Here is a 24,540-nt window from a genome sequence, read left to right on the forward strand (position 1 = left end):
TTCCACAAACTAAAGCGACAGGGAGTCTCTTGCTTCGTCAGTGGATACAGGCTTCGGACTAGGGCCGGGACAAACTGCGATATGAACTGCGATTAGTATCGTGGCAAGGAAACAAAACACAAAGCGGATTCAATTTCTTCAGGTAAACAGCCCTAATGTTGGAAACAAACATCATTATGTTGTCCTCCAGAGTCACATTTCTTCTTTTTTTTTCTCCGAGCTGTAGCACACTATATTTTACATACAGCAGGTTTTTAAAAAAGGACCAAAAGAGTCTGCTTCGTCTTTTCATTTTTGCCATGGAAAAAAATATTGCAGTACTGGTATCATCCCACCCCTACTTCTGACAGAGCGAGCCTGTAGCATAGTGGCCAGTTTAAACCCAATGGATCTAGGCCTCAACTGTAGCTCATAGAGGGGAGTGTCCCTTTTGACAGGATGTATCGACCAGTACAGTTACCCTGTTCAAACTTTCAGCAATGCGACAAGGCAGCTTATATAGAATGCCCGTGTAGCCCACTCATGCAAGCTCAAGAGAACTCCTGTCAAGTGTGGGAAATGGAGTTGGCAAAATGAAAGTTAGTAATGTGACTCGTGAAATATTCATGAAGCTAAGTTACAACACCACAGGTTCAATTTCATTATACACTTTTCCAAAACAAAGACTGGGTTGTTGGGAATGTTTTTTCCCGGTGCACAATTTAAGCTGCTTGAAGTGGTATCGCTATATTGCGCAACCGCAAAACGCCCACAATGCAATGCAATCTTCCTGCTGTCCCCACGCAATCTCCCTGAACAATCTCTGACTAATAAGGGTTAGCGTACCTCTGAGCTTGTAAAGCTCGCCATTGAATGAGTTGACGATAAACATGTGTGGTGCCTCATCACTCTGGACAACCGACGCACCAATCAGAGGCAGGGAACCCCTGGGCTTCTGGCTCTTGCCATGTTCATGTACAAAGTACTGCAGCTGTCCCAGCTCTGGGTCCAGCACAAAATACCTGTAGGAGAGGGTGAGAGAAAGGGAGGGAGGGGAGAGAAACATTTATATTAGCATTTGTATGTTCTCATCATTGTTTAATGCTAATTCTATTGCTTTAGCAGTAATTGCAACCGCTAAGTAATATAGTGATGATCGAGAGGAGCACATACAGGATGGGTGAAATCCCCCACTAAATTCCTCTCAACTTTCACGCAAAAAGCTTGCCAGATATTCAGGAGCTCTTCATTATAGAAGCGTCAGCCACATTACTGAGCGTATTAAGAAGTGACATCAACACCTTCCCACCAACTAAATCTCAAACTACCCAAGTAGTCATTAGAGTGTATTGGTACCATGAGTGGAGCAGCTGGAGCCCACAGCTCGCGGAGTAGAAATTTAACAGAATCAGACAGGTTTGGAACCTTTGATGAATAAATGCCTCCTATCTTAGGCTTAATTGAAATACAGTCAGAGCCTGAGAGCCTGCAATATGACACACACAGAGCAAGTAAAGGACACACACACACACGTCCTGGCTATGGGACATAGTCTATTGGACGGACTTGTCACAACAAAGCATTCATGACATAGATAGCGGGTCACCCTGTTTGGTTGGCTTTCATTGTACGGCCATCTAAACCCGGAAGTGTTGTTAACCGGAAATGATCTTGCTGCCGATCAATCGCCTCGTTCCATGCGCTATTAGAGGAGCAGCTCTATTGACCAGGCTTTGGAACAAGCCGAGTGAGCACTTACTTACAGGTCAATACAACCCAATCCTCCACACTGCCACAGCCGAGAGCATCATCATAGACCGTTTTCACATTGACGGATGGCAAAGGGATATTTTCGAGAGGTATCGATTCTCGAGAGACAATACCGTTGTGTAAAACTTGGAAAAAAACGTCATGTCTCGAGCGCTACATTGGGAGGTCGTGCACGGCACTGGCCCAACAATTGCCGCCCTTTGAGCATGGCAGTGTAATCAGAATTGTCTCGTTGAGCTGAACACTACTGCAGTATAAATGGTAATAGCAGAGCAATGTTTTTTTTATACAGCTGAAATGTTTTTGATAGTAGATCATACAAATATATGTTTTTTCAATTTGTAACATTGCGTGATGATTTTTGAGGTGGCACCACAGGTCCCAGAGAGGGGAAGTAGTTTTGCTGGGGCCCAGAGCTTTTTCTGATCTGATAGGCTAACTTCACCAGGTGAAACTCATAAACCCTAGTGTTATGGTAGGACATAGTCATACGTCAGCCATAAAAAAAAAATCTAAAATAACGGTTTTATATGAGCAGGGCCCAGAGCAGGGCCTCTAATCGGGTCAAATGGTTAAAAAAAAAAAATCCTGGAAAAAGTTCTGGCCCTAGGGAGGATGAAAACAAAGTCCTGTCAAACAAATCATGAGGCGAATCAGTCAAAAAAGCAGTACTTTATCCCTCTTTTTATTAACGCTTGTGTCAATATTTTCTATTAAACCTAACCTGCTGTGCTGATTCTCTGCAACGTGGATGGATGGAAATCGCCACACAATGCAACAAAAAATAAACACTGAGTGTACAAAACATTAACAACACCTCCCTAATATTGAGTTGTGTGCCCTCATTCTTCATACATTTGGATAAAATAGATATATAATGCCATTTTACCACCATCTTTATATCACTAAACATAATACCATAGGAGATACTGTGTAAAGCACTAACTGCAAGCTCAAGTCATGTTAAATAAACAAAATCTAGACAAAGCACACTAATTGGACCAAGTGTTCTCTCTACTACACCGGCTCTGACGCTCGTCAGATGTGGCAGGGCTTGCAAAGTATTACGGATTACAAAAGGAAACCCAGCTGCGAGCTGTCCAGTGACGTGAGCCGACCAGATGAGCTAAATACCTCCTATACTCACGTCGAGGAAAGCAACACTGAACCATGCATGAGAGCACCAGCTGTTCCGGACGACTGTGTGATCACGCTCGCCGTAGCCAATGTGAGTAAGACCTTTAAAACAGGTTAACATTCACAAGGCAGCAGGGCCAGATGGATTACCAGGACACGTACTCAGAGCATGCACAGACCAGCTGGCAAGAGTCTTCACTGACATTTTTAACCGATTCAGTCTGTAATACATACGTTTCAAGCAGACCATCATAGTCCCTGTGCCCAAGAACGCCAAAGTAACCTGTCTAAATTACTATTGCCCTGTAGCACTCACAAATACTTTGAAAGACTGGCCATGGCTCACATCATCATCCCAGACACCCTGGACCCACTCCAATTCAAATACCTCCCCAATAGCGCCACAGATGATGCAATCTCTACTGCACTCCACACTGCCCTTTCCAACTGGACAAAAGGAACACATATGTAAGAACGCTGTTCGTGGACTAAAGCTCAGCACTAAACTAAAGACACAGGGATTAAACGTCTCCCTCTGCAACTGAATGCTGGACTTCCTGACAGGCCACCAGCAGTAGACCTGTTCAGTCCCTGAATGGGAGACCAGATGCTGCTGGAAATGGTGCTGGCGGGCCAGTAGAAGGCACTTCTTGCTCTGGTCTAAAAAAACGACCAATTCTCCAGTGTAATGTGTAGGGTGCCGTCTTTCAGATGGGACATTAAACAGTGTCCTGACTCTGAGGTCACTAAAGATCCCATGGCACTTATCTCGGAGTCCTGGCTAAAGTCCCAATATGACCCTCATACCATCATGGTCACCTAATCATCCACAGCTTCCAATTGACTCATTCGTCCCCCACTTCTCTCGCCTGTAACTATTCCCCAGGTCTTTGCTGTGAACGAGAATGTGTTCAGTCAACTTACCAGGTTAAATCAAATAAAAACTGGTGAGGGTGGGCAACAACACATCCACCACTCTGACCCTCAACACGGGGACCCCTCAGGTGTGTGTGTGCTTATGCCGCGTTCAAAACAACTCGGAAGTCAAATCATGACGTCAGTGATCCTAATGTTGGAAAGTCGGAGCTCTACAAAAGAGGAGCCGAGTTGGAATTCTGAGTTGGATGACTGTTCAAATAGATTTTTTTTCCCCAGTCGGAGCTAGTTTTTTTGTCCAAAGTTCCCAGTTGTTTTCAACACGGCATATGTCCCTTCCTGTACTCCTTGTTCACCCACAACTCAACATGGCTATAGTGGAGAGGTTAAAGTTCCTCAGGTGTCCACATCACTAAGAACCTATCATGGTCCAAACACACCAAGACAATAGTGAAGAGGACACGACAACACCTCTTCACCCTCAGGAGGCTGAAAAGATTTTTACATGGGCCCTCAGATCCGCAAAAAGTTTTACAGCTGCACCACAGAGCATCTTGACTGGCTGCATCACTGTTTGGTATGGCAACTGCTTGGCATCCGACCGCAAAGCGCCACAGATTGTAGTGCGTACTGCCCAGTACATCACTGGGGCCGAGCTCCCTGCCATCCAGGACCTCTATACCAGGTGGTGTCAGAGGAAGGCCCTAAAAATTATCAAAAGACTCCAGCCACCCAAGTGATAGACTGTTCGCTCTGTCGCCACACGGCAAGCATTACCGGAGCGCCAAGTTTGGGACCAAAAGGCTCCTGAACAGCTTCAACCCCCAAGCCATAAGACTGCTGAACAGTTAATCAAATTGTAATGGTTTTGACATGAATTGAGGTTATGGTTGGTTAGGGGTACCAAGTATGTTGTGCCTAGCAGAGAAAAAAAGTTTGATTTCTCCTTTTGTTTGGGAGTTGGTCTCATGTGTCAGTCAAGTCTACACCAATGCAAAAGGACTTATGTAAAAGTCAGCGTTGTAAAAATTTGCTTTGCATAAACGCTTAAAACATTGAAAGGAATAACTTTTTTTTAAATTTGATTTTGCGTTGGTTGTATTACGAAAATAAACGACCACACAAATAATACATGTCGCAACACAGTCTCAAAATAATAACTTAGGTTCACTTGTAAATGTCCCGCACCTCGGGCATGAAATAAAACTTTCCGGACAGGTAAATGGTTGAGTGAAATCCAGGTGACCTCAGTCATGCAATTGTCCTAAATAAACAGTGCATGAAACGACCATACCAAACCCAGCACCATAAACACAATTCAAATTATTAGGATTCACAATAGGCCTACTGTAACAACTTGGTGTTTAACACACACACACACACACACACACACACACACACACAGTGGAAACCACAAGGAAAACAAATTAAATTCTGTATGGTTAAAGTTGTCAGTCAGTCGAGTCCATCAGTTGGACTCCAGCTGAGAAAAAAAACAGCACCCAGACCCGGCTTTGATCAATGGAACTCTGCATCCTGCACAGCACACCGTTCCAATTGGTACATTTGCAGAGATATGATCATCGCACGCACACACACACACACGGGAGACTTAAATAGAACCTCCTTATATAACTCAAATCCTCCATATTATACTCTCAGGTCCTAACCAGCCCGGCCATAGCATAGCTACTGAAGGGTGTACAAGTGTCCAGAAGAAAAGAAATCTTATTATGAAGTGTGTCCTGTGAGATCACAACAATTTTAGAGTAAAAGATATCCTCCTCTCTGCAACACGTGATACATCATGAAGACCTGAATGTGACCAGGACATTGGTTTTACAAAGTACAGTAATATTATAGTGACTACAGCCAGGTAACCTTTCTGCCAATGTAGTTAAACGTGACAGAATAAGTATCTGAAATGTTCTTGCAACCTTTCCCCCACATATTTCAAATTAAAAATGTGAAGCAGTGTGAAAGTGCAGCGTCATATGCAACAACAACAAAAAAAATTGTTCATCCGGGTTGTTTTTTTAAATGATTTCCCCTCCTCAGGTCTGTGCCGTCCCATTGGAAACCAGCCTCGAGTTTCGCTACACTGAGGACTAGTTCTACTTCAAAAAAGAAAACTTTTTGAGTTGTGGTAAAACAGAAACCCTGAAAAAAGGTTGGCTTACCACACATTAAAGCGGACACTTAAGTCCAAGTTCTACAACAGACTCGACAGCTTAGCTTCCAGCCCACAGTATGCATTTGATAACTGCAACTTTATTGGATGGCACCCCGCATGCCACAATCATCCATCTTTTCAATTGAAGTTGCAAGTAATGTGGCCCATGTGATGTGGGAGGTCATTCAGTGTCGCTCTCTGTGTCTGTGTAACAGTCCAGTTTCTCAGAAAGCTTTCATCTGATCATTGGGGCCTAAGAGACTGGGGTGTCGTAATGGAGGGGTAAAGCACATACAGCCTCTCAAGGTGACGGTGTGTTGCACAATTGGAGGATCTAGTTCAGGGATGGGCAACTTTGTTGGGGGTGGGGGCCACAAAAAAAAAAAAAAAAAAACTTATGAGGGACCGCAGTTGAACACAGGTCTGCGTACGCACATCCATATATATCCCCCCCACCCACCAGAGATACAAAATGTTTGCTTGTTAAATATATATATAGCGGTTTTTGTAGCTGGAAACGGCTGATTTTTAATGGAACACCTACATAGGTGTAGAGGCCCATTATCAGCAACCATCACTCCTGCGTTCCAATGGCACGTTGTGTTAGCTAATCCAAGTTGATCATTTTAAAAGTCTAATTGATCATTAAACCCTTTTGCAATTATATTAGCACAGCTGAAAACTGTTGTGCTGATTTAAAGAATGAATAGTCATTTACAACATTAACGATGTCTACACTGTATTTCTGATACTTTTAAATGGACAATTTTTTTAGCTTTTCATTCAAAAATAAAGACATTTCTAAGTGACCCCAAACGTTTGAATGGTAGTTTTTATAATAATTGTACATTTCGTGCAATTCAACACTTTTTGCCATGGCATGTAGAGAAAATGTTGCCGTTTTAAAGCAAGTGTGCTGCAAATACACACATTTTGCCATAGGGTGGAGAGAAATGTTTGCAGTTTGACTAACAAAATTAATGAGGGCCCACCGGTCGGTAATTCGACCGCGATAAAAAAAAGGTTTCGCTGGCCGCTAAACTAACTTAGCAATTAAAAAAATATTAGCTGACATGGGCTAATTGACTGCCATAAGAGAGAAACTGCTACTGCATAACTCAATTTCAAAATTGCACCGCACGTATCCTACTATTCTAACTCACAACAGTAAGTTGAAACCCTGACAGAGTTCCCACGGGCTGCTAGTTTCACTCCAATATGTGCATATGTGTGAGACAAACACATGAAAACTAAGTATTCAGTACAATACACCTACACTTGAAAAAACAAACATAAAATAGCAATCGACATTAACATGATCACCCAACACACAGCGCAAACATGGCACAGACCCACTCTCAGTGAAGCTCACAAGCACAGCCAAGTACATAGCCCGACAATGTTTATGCTCTTTCACAAATAGAAACAAGGATGTAATTGACAGACCTAGTATTACAGCAACACAGTCGCCCAATGACAGACTGCCTCTTGTGTATTCTGTGCCATTTTTTTAAAACTGAGGCATGGTAGGTTTGCTGGTGGAAAACATGTCAAAAAAGAACATTTTACTGCAACGGCATACTTTGGAAGTTCTATTTTTGGCTTCCCCAATTGTTTTTTTTTTTTTTTTTTGGGGGGGGTAGTGGTCCAAAAACGTCACACAAACTAGGTCCGACCATCTTTAAAAACTGCAATTTTTGAGGCCATGAGATCTGTGGTGAAGGGAAAATACATTGCTGGCTTTTGAAGCCTATAGCCAGTGTCACATGTACCGTTACAGTATGCTTTACTTGGTCCATTATGACACATCAAATAATGTCAAGAATAAGAGGGCTATACTAGCAGAAAATAGTTGAAGTGGCACACACCGCAACAACAGTACAGCAGGAAAAAGCCTTCAACTTGGTTGCTCTCATTATTTACAAGTAGCAGGCAGATGAGCACACCACTGCCAGGATTCAGGTAGGTTCAATAGGCCAGCATTATTCTCCCTTGACAGAAGAAAACAAAATGACACGGGTCAGTTGAGTTTTGGAATGGGATTTCAGATCATCTTCAGCTCACTGTAGCTTCCCGGTCTTATTTCCATGTACACATTTACATGGGCCCTCAGCAGGATGCTGGCCTTCTAGGCAGAGTTCCTCTGTCCAGTGTGTGTTCTTTTGCTCATCTTTTTAATTGGCTTTTTTTGACACATGGCTTATTCTTGGAAACTCTGCCTAAAAGGCCAGCATCCTGGAGTCACCTCTTCACTGTTGATGTTGAGACTGGTACTATTTAATGAAGCTGCCAGCTGAGGATTTGTGAGGGGTCTGTTTCTCAAACTAGAAACTAATGTACTTGTCCTCTTGCTCAGTTGTGCACCGGGAACTCCCAATCCTCTTTCTATTCTGGTTAGAGACAGTTTGTGCTGTACTGTGACTGGAGTAGTACACAGCGTTGTACGAGATCTTCAGTTTCTTGGCAATTTCTCGCATAGAATAGCCTTCATTTCTCAGAACAAGAAAGACTGACGAGTTTCAGAAGAAAGTTCCTTGTTTCTGGACATTTGAGCCTGTAAATCGAACCCACAAATGCTGATGCTCCAGATACTCAACTAATTGTAAAGAAGGCCAGTTGTATTGCTTGTACCATAAACCATAAAAAGTGTTAAACAAAGCAAAATCTATTTTATATTTGAGTTTTTTTATATTTGAGATCATCCGTTCACCTACTCTGTGTCTCACAAAGGAATCAAAAATCTCAAATTTGGACTCATCAGACCAAAGGACAGATTTCCACTGGTCTAATGTCCATTGCTTGTGTTCCTTGGCCCAAGCAAGTCTCTTCTTATTATTTGTGTTCTTTAGTGGTGGTTTCTTTGCAGCAATTTGACCACGAAGGCCTGATTCGCTCAGTCTCCTCTGAACAGTTGATGTTGAGATATGTCTGTTACTTGAACTCTGTGAAGCATTTATTTGGGCTGCAATTTCGGAGGCTGGTAACTCTAATGAACTTCTCCTCTGCAGCAGAGGTAACTCTGGGTCTTCCTTTCCTGTGGCGGTCCTCATGAGAGCCAGTTTCATCATAGTGCTTGATGGTTTTTGCGACTGCACTTGGAGAAAGTTCTTGAAATGTTCTGTATTGACTGACCTTCATGTCTGAAAGTAATGATGGACTGTTGTTTCTCTTTGCTTATTTGAGCCGTTCTTGCCATAATATGGACTTGGTCTTTTACCAAATAAAGCTACCTTGTCACAACAACTGATTGTCTCAAGGAAAGAAATTCTAAAATGTACTTTTAACAAGGCACACTTAATTGAAATGCATTCCATGTGACTACCTTATCAAGCTGGTTGAGAGAATGCCAAGAGTGTGCCAACTTGTCAAGGCAAAGGGTGGCTATTTGAAGAATCTCAAATATACTTTGATTTGTTTAACACTTCTTTGGTTACTTCATGATTCCATGTGTTATTTCATAGTTGTGATGCCTTCACTGTTATTCTACAATGTAGAAAATAATAAAAATAATGAAACCCTTGAATGAGTAGGTATTTGAAAACTTTTGACCGGTAGTGTACATACACAGATTTTTTTGTCTGCAAACAATGTAAAATAACATTTTTAAAAACATGGAGTTAATAAAGCCGCATACAAACACACTCTTTTTTTCTTTCTTGAGTAAGGCAGCTCCAAAATGCAGGTGCTCAGTGCTTTGTGGTGGTGTGGCAGGCAGCAGAATATACAGAGCGTAGAGGTTGGTAATGTTCTCTAGTTACGCTGTGATTGGCTCAGTGTTCTGTCACTCATGGGGACACTATGTCACTGAAAAATCTAAGGGTACAGCTTGAAAATTCAAGCACCATGGGTGCTGCCATAGAGTTACATTGGAAGTGTCCATTCAAGATGGCTCAAGGTCATTGGCCACAGATAAAATTGTCAAATCATGTTATATCTACTGTAGCTTTGATTGGACTGATCAAGTCAACATCATACTTTCAAAATCTTAGCTAGCAGTCATCATGAATCAAGTCGACAATCTACGGGCAAATCCTTTTCAAATTAAGAGAAATTATAGATAAAATGACCATGAATATTACACAACAAGTTGGAAATCGCAAATTCAACAATGAGTGGTTTGGAAGGAATCGGTGGCTAACTGCAAACATTGCAAAGCAATCACTAGCCTGCTATTCAGTGGAGTGGGTGTGTGGTCCAATACTGGGATTAAGGGTCTCTTTTCCATACTTAAAAGGATAAACATTCAACATTGGCCATGCTGTCAATCCAGCATGACTTCTGAGGCGCTCAAAACAACTGGAAACTCGGAACTGGGAAAACTGACTTCAGAGAGTTCAAGAAACTGTGAACTCGTTAAAAAACAAGCTCCGGCTGGGAAAATGTATTTTGAGCGGTCATCCAAATTGAAATTGCAAGTTGGGAACCCGGGTCTCTTTCACTGATGTCATCATGATTCAACCTTGTTTTTTTTCTAGTTCCCAGTTGTCTTGAAAGCACCATAAATCCAGAGAATGACAGACTTTGATAAAAGTCAGATGACAAAATTTGCCCACGAAGGACTGTTGTACCACCTTCCTGAGCACAGCACAGCAAGGTGAGTCCAAAAATATCTGGTATGCAGCAGCATAAATTATGTAATATGCTAGGGAGATATGTACACTGTAGCTAAGAAAGTAATACTAAGTGTATGTTATGTAGTGAGCTGTTAGTAGCCCATGTGCCTCAACCTCATAATTTTGTCTACCGTTCTGACTTGGTGGTGAACATTTAGCCTATTTTAGAGAAATGTAAACGTCAAATATTGTAAGAGCTTTCCTTGTCTGCTTAAATGCCCCCTCTATTTATCCTACGGTTCTGACTTGGTGTACAGGGAGAATACTGTAAGATAGCCAGGCCTAGCGGTGGTAAGGTGTTGGGACAGCTTTATGTAGGCCCTAACAGTTTGTGGGCACTGTTTTTCACCGTTATAGTGCAATTAATGCATTGTTTAGTGTTGTGTCGTGTCTTTGCTGGCATGCACCTAAAAAATGTTGGGGGGGTTTACCCCACCAAGATTTACCAGCTAAAAATCGCCACTGGTTGTAGAGAAGGCCTGTCCCAGTATCTATGCGTTAGAGATGTTGACTATGCAAACAGATACTGGGGCAGAGAAGGCCTACAAATGCTAAATCATGCATGAGCAACTTTATTGTTATCCAATATGCACAGGCTCTGTAGCTGGCAAAATTACAATGTTTCAATTGTCTAGTCTATGGCTGCAACCTTGTAGCCCTTGAAACAGTGACACGTTATCACTCCACACACCACTGACCTTTGCAGTGCAAGGTGGAGGAAAAACTAACAGCATGCATGCACCAAGGAACATTACACTTTATGACACTACCCACAAACGTCAGTTCAACGTCTAGTTTTGATTTACATTTGAGTGAGTTGTCAACCAATGTGAATTCAACGTTTTACCAACAAAAAAATCTCAATGTCATTGGATTTAGGATAAAAGTTTGATGGAAACCATGACGAAACGCCCTTACATTGATGACTTTTTGCAAATCCAATCAGTTTTCCACGTCGATTCAATATCACATAGATTTATGGGGCTGAAATGACGTGGAAACAACGTTGATCCAACAAGGATTTGACCAGTGGGTAAGAACCTCATGATTTAAAGTGCTGCTTACCTGTTCTGCCATCCTTGAATTAAGTTTGTGTATTTGCTCAACACTCCTTCTAACTGACGCTTACACGCTTGCTGAAAATGCATACTGTTTCCCAATAAACCTCCCCGACCGGCCCCGTTCCCAAGCGAAGCCGAGCCGGGGCTGTGAGAACCAGCTCGTCCGATCTTCCTCCCCGAATTCCCCTTGTCCGAAAGCAGTGAACCAGAGTTCGTTTTATTTGTCCCAGGATGCGGACTGCAGATCGTCTTCTCCATACTGACGACGGGACAGACGGTATCGAGCACAGCAATGAGATTTTTTTTTGCTAGAACATTGTGGTTAACACAGTAATGTATGTCTACTGGCCTAAATCAAAAGGTTAAATATGTAATATTCATGTTTCCCTGGTGATTTGAGCGTCCCTCTCTGCCCAAGAAACCAGGCATAATTTCCCGCATGAAGAGCACTGCTGTAGTTCCCTTGCTGCCGTGGCGCTCTAACGTTGACGTTTCGTTGGGAAATCACAGTGCAGACACCCCCTCTCCTGACTCTCTCAGCCAACCCCCTCATATAACAGTCCAATCTTATTACACATCACAACCAAGAACACGGCTACAGAATGCCCCGAGGCGCACCGCTCACCATCATCATCATCATCCCCAAAATAGCTGAATAATATTATCTTCTAGTAATTCCAATCAGCTATACAACAAATTCACGTGTTATTCATCCATATGATGTAGGCCTAAATAGGCTAATGAACATTTTGTTTTACAGTGTAACCTATCTTAATCACAGTAAATTAGGGGTATTGTCAGACATACCGTATCTGACAATACGGTTCCAATTCAATTGTAATTTTCCATGAAGAAAAATTGTGTGACTTGCTTCAGCTCTTTGAAAGTACTGTTGTGGTAATGTAAGACGTTTAAAACGTTTCACTTAATTGAAGCGGTGAAATATAGTCAAAGTTTAAAGAAATATGAAAATATCTGTCTGGTCTGATTACTTCGACAGACTACTATATCAACCTTATTACTTTGGAGTGTGGAGCAGTTGGATCGCATATTTCAACACAAATAAGACTACTACACTTTTATACACTCTTCTACTAGACTACCGTAATATATATAATATTTACTCATAAGGAATTAGAAAAGTTTTAGGCTATCATTTGGAGAGAAATATGATGGTGCCTCTAGTGGAAGAAGTTTGGAAGGTTGTTTTACAGTAGCTACAGTAACCTCCCCTCAACCATACATTGACAGTGCATTCGGAAAGTATTCAGACTTCCCTTCCCGCTTCCCTTTTTCCACATTTTGTTACATTACAGCCTTATTCTAAAACGGATTGAATATTTTTTTTCCCTCATCAATCTACACACTAAATACCCCATAATGGCAAAGCAAAAACAGTTTTTTAGACATTTATTCTAATATATAAATAAACAAAAACAGAAATACCTTATTTACATAACTATTCAGACCCTTTGCTATGAGACTCGAAATTGAGCTCAGGTGCATCCTGTTTCCATTGATCATTCTTGAGATGTTTTTACAACTTGACTGGAGTCCACCTGTGGTAAATTCAATTGATTGGACATGATTTGGAAAGGCACACACCTGTCTATATAAGGTCCCACAGTTGATAGTGCATGTCAGAGCAAAAACAAAACCAGGAGGTCGAAGGAATTGTCCATAGAGCTCCAAGACAGGATCGTGTGCAGGCACAGATCTGGGGAAGGATACAGTATCTACTGTAGATATTTGATTGGACTGATCATGTCAACATCATACTTTCAAAATCTTAGCTAGCAGTCATCATCATGAATCAAGTCGACAATCTACAGGCAAATCCTTTTCTATCCTTGTCATGTGAAGAGAAATGACGAAGAGAAATTATAAATAAAACGTATCGGTGCTCATCGACCATTGGACATGAACATTACACAACAAGTTGGAAATCGCAAATTCAACAATGAGTGGTTTGGAAGGAATCAGTGGCTATCAGTGTCATTTTGCGATGCCCTATGATTCCAAAATATATTCACTCCTTTGGGTCCAAGGCTGTAAAGAAAACAAAATGACAATCAAATGGATTGTCAATTCAATTTGTGCTTGGAAAAATGTACTTCAATTCATGAAATGGAAGGAACCCATAACGTCAGGCACCCTTGTGTGGAACAACCCCACATTACCTCTAGCATTTAATGACAACACCTAAGTCCTGGTTTTTAAGTGGCATTGTAAATTTTGAACATTATGTACTATGAAGACTCTGTACTGTCATTCAATAAATTCAAATAAGAAATTGAGTTAAGTTCTTACAACTAAGAAATCGTATTCAATCGCTTCAACAGAATCTGGATGAACCTAAAGCTTTTAAAAAGCACTGAATGAAGATGCAATGCTAAAGAAGTTGATTGCAAAGGTATATCAAGGGTTGATTTAATCTCTACCTGATAGCTCAGAACCTATAAGGAAAAAATGGTAAACAGATCTCAAGGAATAAATTGATGAGAACTATTGGTCAAATATACACTATGGTTCAATAGTTTGGGGTCACTTAGAAATGTCCTTGTCTTTGAAAGAAAAGCACATTTTTTGTCCATTAAAATAACATAAAATTGATCAGAAATAATATTGTTAATGTTGTAAATGACTATTGTAGCCAGGCTGATTTTTAATGGGATATCTACATAGGCATACAGAGGCCCATTATCATTAACCATCACTCCTGTGCTCCAATGGCACGTTGTGTTAGCTAATCCAAGTTGATCATTTTAAAAGGCTAATTAATCATTAGAAAACCCTTTTGCAATTATGTTAGCACAACTGAAAACTGTTGTGCTGATTTAAAGAAGCAATAAAACTGGCGTTCTTTAGACTAGTTGAGTATCTGGAGCATCAGCATTTGTGGGTTCGATTACAGGCTCAAAATGGCCAGAAACAAATAACTTTCTTCTGAAAATCGTCAGTCTATTCTTGTTCTGAGAAATGAAGGCTATTTCATGAGAGAAATTGCCAAGAAACTGAAGATCTCGTACAGCGCTGTGTACTACTCCCTTCACAGAACAGCGCAAACTGTCTCTAACCAGAATAGAAAGAGGAGTGGGAGGCCCCGTTGCACAACTGAGCAAGAGGACAAGTACATTAGAGTGTCTAGTTTGAGAAACAGATGCCTCACAAGTCCTCAACTGGCAGCTTCATTAAATAGTACACCAGTCTCAACATCAACAGTGAAGAAGCGACTCCGGGATTCTGGCCTTCAACCAGCCCACAGACTCCATCTAATCAAACAAGTCCTGTCATCTTGATAATGGAAGATTTAGGCATGAACACACCTCATGGTGTGTTCATAGATAGGTGTGTTCATAGTGTGTTCATAGATAGATATTCATAGATATTCAGTAATTGGTTTAGGCCTATTGTTGATTTACAGAGCATAAACATACATCTGTGTCCCAGATGGTATCTGATTCACTATATCGTGCACTACTTTTGACCAGAGCCCCATGGCCCTGGTCAAAAGTAGTGCACTATTTAGGGAATAGGGTTCCATTTGGAACGTAGTTCCAGTCTCCCTGTGGAAGATGCAGTGGCATGCTGGCCTTCATACCTTTGATTTACCATGGGTTCTTGACACAAGAGTACTGGGTACATTAATTGCTCAGTCTTTCTGTTCATCCCCTACATTCATAAAACCCTTCATTCCTCTGCTAGCAGTCGTAATGTATATTCATGGTTCCACCCTTCACCCGTATAGGCATGCATACACAAATGCACACACACCTTGTCAGTATGCAGGGTCAGTAGCCCCCTCTAGTCCATTGAGTACTTACTGTGGACTGTGGTGGGCTTTGTGAATAATGCATGTGTAGAGCAAACATCCACAATCTTCGGCAGGCCTCACATGACCAGATGTTATGTCTTTCAGGGGGCTGCATGACCCAGATAATAACAAAATGACACTTACCATCCATTTGCTACATTAAAATTAAAGTGATTATGACTACGTAAAGATTAAATCCCAATATTATGCTAACTGTTGTCTGGATTTCATGTTCTACTCCCCCAAAGATATGAGAGAGAGAGGGAGAGAGTGTAGCGTAGACGCAGGGAGTCAGGAAGCAGGTGCAGTTAGTGAATTTAATGATAACGAACATGGAACGATACAAAACAAGAGAAGCATCTGACATGGAAACACAAACCATACTACCTGATGACTGACAAAACAGAGTACTAGATAAATGGTAAGTAATGAAGGTAGTAAGGAAGTCCTGGTGTGACTGATGATAGGGCGCAGGTGTGCGTAAGGATGGTTGCCAGGTGTGAGTAAAGATGGGTTGCCAGGACCGGTGGTTAGTAGACCGGTGACGTCGCACGTCGGAGCTGGATAGCGGGAGTAGACGTAAAAGAGAGAAATGAACCTGGAGAAGAGTCCCCTAAGCAAGCTGATCCTGGGGCTCTGTTCACAGACACAAACAGACCCCACAGAGCCTCAGGACAGCAACACAATTAGACCCAAACAAAATCATGAGAAAACAAAAAGATAATTCCTTGACACATTGGAAAGAATTAACAAAAGAACTCAGAGCAAACTAGAATTCTATTTGGCCCTAAAACAGAGAGTACACAGTGGCAGAATACTTGACCATTGTGACTGACCCAAACTTAAGGAAAGCTTTGACTATGTACAGACTCAGTGAGCATAGCATTGCTATTGAAAAAGCCACCGTAGGCAGACCTGGCTCTCAAGAGAAGACAGGCTATGTGCACACTGCCCACAAAATGAGGTGGAAACTGAGCTACACTTCCTAAATTCCTGCCAAATGTATGACCATATTAGAGATAAATACTTCCCTCAGAATATACAGACCCACAAAGAACTTGAAAACAAATCCAATATTTGATAAACACACCTATCTATTTGTGAAATAGCACAGTGTGCAGTCAGCAGCAAGATTTGTGACCTGTTGCCACAAGAAAAGGGCACCCAATGAAGAACAAGCACCATTGTAAATACTACCCATATTTATGTTTATTTATTTTCCCTATTGTACTTTAACTATTTGCACATCGTTACAACACTATATATACACATAATATGACATTTGAAATGACTCTATTCCATTGGAACTTTTGAGTGTAATGTTTACAGTTCATTTTTATTGTTAATTTCACTTTTGTTTATTATCTATTTCACTTGCTTTGGCAATGTAAACACATGCTTCCCATGCCAATGAATTGAATAGAGAGAGAGAGAGATTTCTCAAGTCGCCAGACAAGGACAGGGATAGCATCAGACAAGGTGTCTGAAATGGGATCACGTTGACTGGGATTCTGTTCAATTTCAGCCACCTTCCTGGATATGTACGTAACTCTTACTGAGCCTTATATGCATGTTATCCTTGTTCCTTTTCTATTTGGCTGTTGTGTACAGAACATACATTGATGCTTGTAAGAAATGACTGTACAATGAAGAGTACTTACACGGCACTTCGGTTATCACTGCAGGTTTGCAAACCAACAGAGACCTTGAGGTTGTCTCAGTTGCTGCCCGTGTCAGGCACCATATAACTCCTTTACGGGCACAGACCTTGCCAACAAACTTTGAGAACTGGCAGTCCCTGAAATGGAACATTCAGACAGTAGATGCTACTCTAGAATGGCCCATATAGTCCATGGCTAGAGGGCCAAATATCCCAGATTTTTCCACTTTGGGGTGGTAAAGTCTATTAAGATTTTCATGAAGGTCCATGTCTGTGGGTTATATTTTGGTACGATAACCACTTATCGGAGGTAGCTGGCTAAATGTGGTTATCCCTGGCATTAATGTTATGACCAATACGTGGTTAGTTGGGCCAACAGGAATGAGGGTATGACATTTTATTACCAGGGGACAATCTTTGAAAACGATGGACATTTAATAAGGTATAAACAAATGAAGGTATGAAACTATAGGAATGGTAATGCTATCTTCAAGGGCCCATCCTGGGAGGTCAAAGGTTATACATGTAAGCATTTTGGGGTATATCAAGACAGAATGGGCAGTATTGGGATGTACTCTATTATCAAATGGTACTCTAGAATCACGGTTTCCCAAAGTCAGTCCTGCTCCCCCCCTTGGGTGCAAGTTTTGTTTTTTTGCCCTAGCATTACACAGCTGATTCAAATAACCAACTCAACAAGCTAGCTTTGAATCAGCTGTGTAATGCTAGGGCAAAAACCTAAATATGTACCCGGGGGAGCATAGGACCAACTTTGGGAAATCCTGCCCTAGATGATAATTACACCACATTTCACACAGATTTTTTTAGCTATATACAAGCTATATAAGTGAACATAGATTTAGTCTATAATCAGTCCCAGCAGCCTATTTTCAAGATGGCCGCCATTCAATTCAATGGGGAGGAACTACATCGATTTTGCTGAAGAAACTGAAGAAATACTTTGTGTAATGAGACCAATTATGTCTTAAAATGTGCGTTACAATGAGGAAAACACAAAATGATGGCCCAAGTATGTCAGTTATACACTACATATACAAAAGTATGTGGACACCATTCAAATTTGTGGATTTGGCTATTTCAGCCACGCCCGTTGCTAACCGGTATATAAAATAGAGCACACATCCATCAAATCCCCATAGACAAACATTGGCAGTAGAATGGCCTTACTGAAGAGCTCAGTGACTTTCAACATGGCACCAACAAGTAATTTGGTCAAATTTCGGCCCTGCTATAGCTCCCCCGGTCAACTGTAAGTACTATTATGGTGAGGTGGAAAACACTAGGAGCAACAACAACTCAGGCGCGAAGTGGTAGGCCACACAAGCTTACAGAACAGGACCGCTGAGTGCTGAAATGCTAGCACATAAAAATCGTTTTTCCTCGGTTGCCACACTCACTACCGAAACATAACCCTGCCAAGGGGTCTACCGGTCGCGGTCGGCTGCGACAGCCTGGGATCGAACCCGGGTCTATAGTAACGCCTCTAGCACTGCGATGCAGTGCCTTTAGACCGCTGCGCCACTCAGGAGACCCGCTCTGTCTTTGTATGGTCTCTTTGGCAGAGATAACTCACATCTGGAGAAAATTAGAATACATGTAAAAAAAATGTAGAGGGCATTTTCAACTGAATCTCTACTCATCTTAAGTCTGCCTCTTTTTCACCTTATCAAATTATCTCATCTTTTAAGATCGCCCCATTTAGATTGGAAATTAGACAGACAATTACATTGACTAGTCACTTTAAATAATGCCTCTTTAATAATGTTTACATATCTTACATTACTCATCTCATATGTGTATACTGTATCTTATACCATCTATTGTATCTTGCCTATGCCGCTCGGCCATCACTCATCCATATATTTATATGTACATATTATTCTATCTATTTTTTTTCACCTTTATTTAACCAGGTAGGCCAGTTGAGAACAAGTTCTCATTTACAACTGCGACCTGGCCAAGATAAAGCAAATCAGTGTGACAAAAATAACAACACAGAGTTACACATGGGATAAACAAACGTACAGTCAAAATAGAAAAATCTGTATACAGTGTGTGCAAATGAAGTAAGGAGGTAAGGCAATAAATAGGCCAATAGTGGCGAAGTAATTACAATTGAGCAATTTACACTGGAGTGATAGATGTGCAGATGCAGATGTGCAAGTAGAAATACTGGTGTGCAAAAGAGCAGAAAAACAAAAACAAATATGGGGATGAGGTAGGTAGTTGGTTGGATGGGCTGTTTACAGATGGGCTGTGTACCGTTGTAGCGATCGGTAAGCTGCTCTGACAGCTAAAGCTTAAAGTTAGTGAGGGAGATGTAAGTCTCCAACTTCATTCCAGTCATTGGCAGCAGAGAACTGGAAGGAAAGGTAGCCAAAGGAGGTATTGACCAGTGAAATATACCTTCTGGAGCGCGTGCTACAGGTGGGTGTTGCTATGGTGACCAGTGAGCTGAGATAAGACGGAGATTTACCTAGAAAATACTTATAGATGACCTGGAGCCATGGGTTTGGTGACGAATATGTAGCGAGGACCAGCCAACGAGAGCATACAGGTCGCAGTGGTGGGTAGTATATGGGGCTTTGGTGACAAAACGGATGGCACTGTGATAGACTGGATCCAATTTGCTGAGTAGAGTGTTGGAGGTTATTTTGTAAATGACATCGCCGAAGTCAAGGATCGTAGGATAGTCAGTTTTACAATGGTATGTTTGGCAGCATGAGTGAAGGATGCTTTGTGGCGAAATAGGAAGCAGATTCTAGATTTAAATTTGGATTGGAGATGCTCAATGTGAGTCTGGATAGAGAGTTTACAGTCTAGCTAGACACCGAGGTATTTATAGTTGTCCACATATTCTAGTCAGAACCGTCCAGAGTAGTGATGCTAGTTGGGCTGGCGGGTGCGGGCAGCGATTGGTTGAAGAGCATGCACTTCATTTTACTAGCATTTAAGAGCAGTTGGAGGCCACGGAAGGAGTGTTGTATGGCATTGAAGCTCGTTTGGAGGTTTGTTAACACAGTGTTCAAAGAAGGGCCAGATGTATACAGAATGGTGTCGTCTGCGTAGAGGTGGATCAAAGAATCACCCGCAGCAAGAGCGACATCATTGATATATACAGAGAAAAGAGTCGGCCTGAGAATTGAACCCTGTAAAACCCCCATAGAGACTGCCAGAGGTACGGACAACAGGCCCTCCGATTTGACACACTGAACTCTATCTGAGTAGTTGATGAATCGGGCGAGGCAGTCATTAGAGAAACCAAGGCTGTTGAGTCTGCTGATAAGAATACAATGATTGACAGAGTCGAAAGCCTTGGCCAGGTCAATGAAAACGGCTGCACAGTACTGTCTTTTATCAATGGTGGTTATGATATCGTTTAGGACCTTGAGCATGGCTGAGGTGCACCCATGACCAGCTCGGAAACCAGATTGCATTGCGAAGAATGTACGGTGGGATTCGAAATGGTCAGTGATCTGTTTGTTTATTTTGCTTTCGAAGACTTTAGAAAGGCAGGGCAGGATGGATATAGGTCTGTAAGAGTTTGGGTCTAGAGTGTCTCCCCCTTTCCAATCTTTAGGAATCTCAGACTATACGAAAGAGAGGTTGAACAGACTAGTAATAGGGGTTGCAACAATGGCGGTGGATAATTTTAGGAAGAGAGGGTCCAGATTGTCAGCCCAGCTGATTTGTAGGGTTCCAGATTTTGTAGCTCTTTCAGAACATCACCTGTCTGGATTTAGGTGAAGGAGAAGGGGGGGGGGGTCTTGGGCCAGTTGCTGTGGGGTGTGCAGAGCTGTTGGGGTAGCCAGGTTGAAAGTATGGCCAGCCGTAGAGAAATGCTTATTGAAATTCTCTATTATCATGGATTTATCAGTGGTGACAGTGTTTCCTATTCTCAGAGCAGTGGGCAGCTGGGAGGGGGCACTCTTATTCTCCATGGACTTTAGTGTCCCAAAACTTTTTGGAATTAGTGCCGCAGGATGCAACTTTTTGTTTGAAAAAGCTAGCCTTTGCTTTCCTAACTGACTGTGTGTATTGGTTCCTGACTTCCCTAAAAAGTTGCATTCCATCCCTTATTATTCCATCCCTTTATATTTGTGTGTATTAAGTAGTTGTTGTGGAATTGTTAGATTACTTGTTAGATATTACTGCACTGTCGGAACTAGAAGCACAAGCATTTTGCTACACTCGCATAACATCTGCTAACCATGTGTATGTGACAAATAAAATTGGATTTGAAGGAAGCTACATTCTATCTGTAATATTAAAGCTGATCTACCCCCCTCTCCCAAAAATACAAAAATAAAAGATTGCCTCATTTATTATGTCATTTAAATTGGCCCCATATACTGAGGCAAAGGTTAAGGTCAAAGTTGTAGTTTACGAATGATCTTGGTCCCTTCACCTTGAAGTCAGTCTAGTTAGCCTGTCCTGTAAAGTTAGGATTGTAAATGGAAAACATGGCTGCCTTTTCAGCTAATGGATATCGATAGGAAGCTCCATGACAGGTCCTCAGTTATGAGTGTTAGTTTGTTCTCTGTGGACTCTTATCTCCCAATGAACAAGAACAGGTTCCCAATTAGAGCTTCCTCTTGACACCTCAGTGAGTCATAATCTGTCTCCAAAATGGCACCCTATAACCTATACACTGAGTGTACAAAACATTAGGAACACGTTCCTGATATTGAGTTAAACTCCCTTTTGCCTTCAGAACATGGACTCTACAAGTTGTCGAAAGCGTTCCACAGGGATGCTGGCCCATGTTGACTCCAATGCTTCCCACAGTTGTGTCAAGTTGTCTGGATGTCCTTTGGGTGGTGGACCATTCTTGAGACACGGAAAACTGTTGCAGTTCTTGACACGCTGAAACCGGTGCACCTGGCACCTACTACCATACCCTGTTCAAAGGCACTTCAATATTTTGTCTTGCCTATTCACCCTCTGAATGGCACACAATCCATGTCTCAATTGTCTCGAGGCTTAAAAATCATTCTTTAACCTATCTCCTCCACCTTTATCTACACTGATTGAAGTGGATTTAGCAGGTGAGATCAACAAGGGATCATACCTTTCACCTGGATTCCACTGGTCATGAAAAGAGCAGGTGTTCCTAATGTTTTGTACACTCAGTGTATAGTCCACTACATTTGAACAGGGTCCATATATAGGGAATAAGGTGCCATTTGGTACACAGCCGTACACTCTCCACAAGCATGCACCTTCAAATGTGAAGATGACATTTAATTGGCCCCTTGATTTAAAATGTATTATTTTCTGAGGGTGGCGATGATGACCTGCTAATGACTGGCTGGTGAGACTTGTCTCTGTCAAGAGTTCCCAGTAAGTCATGATAATGGAGAATGAACGGTAGACAAATGGCCTAATGAGAGGAGAGCTTTGACGTGACTAGTTACGAATCACATAATGGTGAGATAATAGACATTAACAGGTAAAATAGGGAAATATTTGAGGTAAAATACCTGAAGCAATCAAACCACCAGTAGTTTATAATCACATTTATTTGAGGTCATATTTTTAATGATACATGACTGATAATAACAACAGTCCATTTAATAATGGTTCCAGAAATATTTTCTGCGTGTTTTTCAGTTTATCCAAGCAAGTCACTTCTGAAGTGCATCACATATTTTGGGTTTACATGCTTCCTTGCATACATTCGAGGAAGAAGTCTGCATTCAAAACTCATTAACTGCTTGATTTCTGTAGACATGCTGTTGCTTGAAGAACATTAGAGACATCTACTGGCCAGAGGTAGGTCAGAGGTAGGATCAGTTGAATAATGGGAATGGATGGATAAGGTTTGTTTCAGCTTGGAATCTTTAACAATTTGTGACCTTAGAATTATTAATTAAATAGGCACTGTGCAAAAATCCACACAAAAGTAAACTACTTGAAACAGCTGAGAAAAACAGTGGCCTAGTGTTATTCTGATGGTACTTGGAATGCATTTATAGTATTGTTAGGTTCATGTTTGGGCTCCCAAGTGGCGCAGAGGTCAAAGGCACTGCATCTCAGTGCTTGAGGCGTCACTACAGACACCCTGGTTCGATTCCAGGCTGTATCACATCCGGCCGTGATGGGGGTCCCATAGGGCGGCGCAAAATTGGCCCAACGTTGTCCGGGTTTGGCCGGGGTAGGTCGTCATTGTAAATAAGTATTTGTTCTTATCTGACTTGTCTAGTTAAATAAAATTAAAATAAATAAATGTTTCAGATGGGGTATCTTAGATCGATCTCATACAGTCTCAAGTCTGTAATACAGATAAGATTCTTCTTTGATAATAGATAAGAAATGGGAGGAGCGGACACATTATTCCCTTTCTGTCTGCACATAATGAGGATTTCATGTCTTGTCCCAGTTCCATCTGTGACAGCTCCATCAATCTGAAGGGCAGAGATGTGGCTGAACTAAGTGGCGTCATTCTCCCCTCCACTTGTTGAGTCCTAAACGGCACCCCATTCCTATGGGGTGCACTTATTTTGACCAGAGCCTATAAGGATCTGGTAAAAAGAAGTGCACTATATTAGGAATAGGGTGCCATTTGGGACGGAATCAGGTGGAGTTTTTAGGTAATGAACCTCTATGATCCATGTCATCAGTATGCTGAAGGGGACATTTATTCTGAGGGCCCCACTGTCTGGATCAGGATTGGGCTGTGTGAGTGAGTGAGTGAGTGAGTGAGTGAGTGAGTGAGTGAGTGAGTGCATGCAATATAGGCTACTGGGCTGATTTACTGAGAGTAGCCCTGCCTTGCCCCACTCAAAGACATTACATTAGCATTGATCCTCCACTCTACCCAACATTAAAATCGAGTAGTTTAAGAAAGTAGTAGGCTGTAAGGCTAACCTGCCTATTGCCTAATGCAGGGGTGGGCAATTCCAGTCCTCGAGGGCAGTGGCGGTTCTAGCTTGTAGGGCTCCCTGGGCGAACCCCACCTTCAGCGCCTCCCCATCATTCTGCACTAACTGTAATTTTTATTCAGACATTTGGAACAACACAAATAAATAATCATAACATTTAAAACGATGTAAATATACAAATATATACAAAAATAAGACTCATAAATATCAAAAAGAAGTAACAAAGACAAATAGAAACAAATTTGGGTTGATTTGTGACTCGAGCATCAATACATTACCCATCCCCCAACACTGTCAACCAAGAGTCAAGACTAAACCAATTCACCTCGGTGGTGTAGCAGACTGGTTTTATATTATTCTTAACAATTTCGCACAAACCAGAAAAAAATTCAACAATATGTCTGTGAAACTATATATTCACAGTATTATGAATGAATTGTTTATTCAGTAGCATTTTATAGTGTGACTGACTTTACTAATTTCATTAATATTGTACAAAGTTACAGGTGAACTATTTGATAGATTCCCCTGCTCCCACAACCTCGGGCTTCC

The 24,540-nt window shown here is 41.6% G+C and overlaps 1 protein-coding gene across 2 annotated transcripts in view; it reads right to left on the minus strand.

Moving 5' to 3' along the window:
* Window positions 1–12,171, minus strand: part of LOC112229965 (oxysterol-binding protein-related protein 10-like) — a 94,377-nt gene extending 82,206 nt beyond the window's left edge. For both annotated transcript variants that reach the window (XM_042310292.1, XM_042310291.1), the window contains exons 1-2: window positions 11,614–12,171; window positions 826–1,001 (exon numbers count right to left, since the gene is read on the minus strand). In XM_042310292.1, coding sequence (XP_042166226.1) covers window positions 826–1,001; window positions 11,614–11,867 — 430 coding nt within the window. In that variant the 5' untranslated portion in view covers window positions 11,868–12,171. The remainder of the gene's footprint in view (window positions 1–825; window positions 1,002–11,613) is intronic.
* Window positions 12,172–24,540: the final 12,369 nt, after the last annotated feature.

Source organism: Oncorhynchus tshawytscha, linkage group LG31 (genome assembly GCF_018296145.1).
Source record: "Oncorhynchus tshawytscha isolate Ot180627B linkage group LG31, Otsh_v2.0, whole genome shotgun sequence".
Classification (NCBI taxonomy): Eukaryota; Metazoa; Chordata; class Actinopteri; order Salmoniformes; family Salmonidae; genus Oncorhynchus; species Oncorhynchus tshawytscha.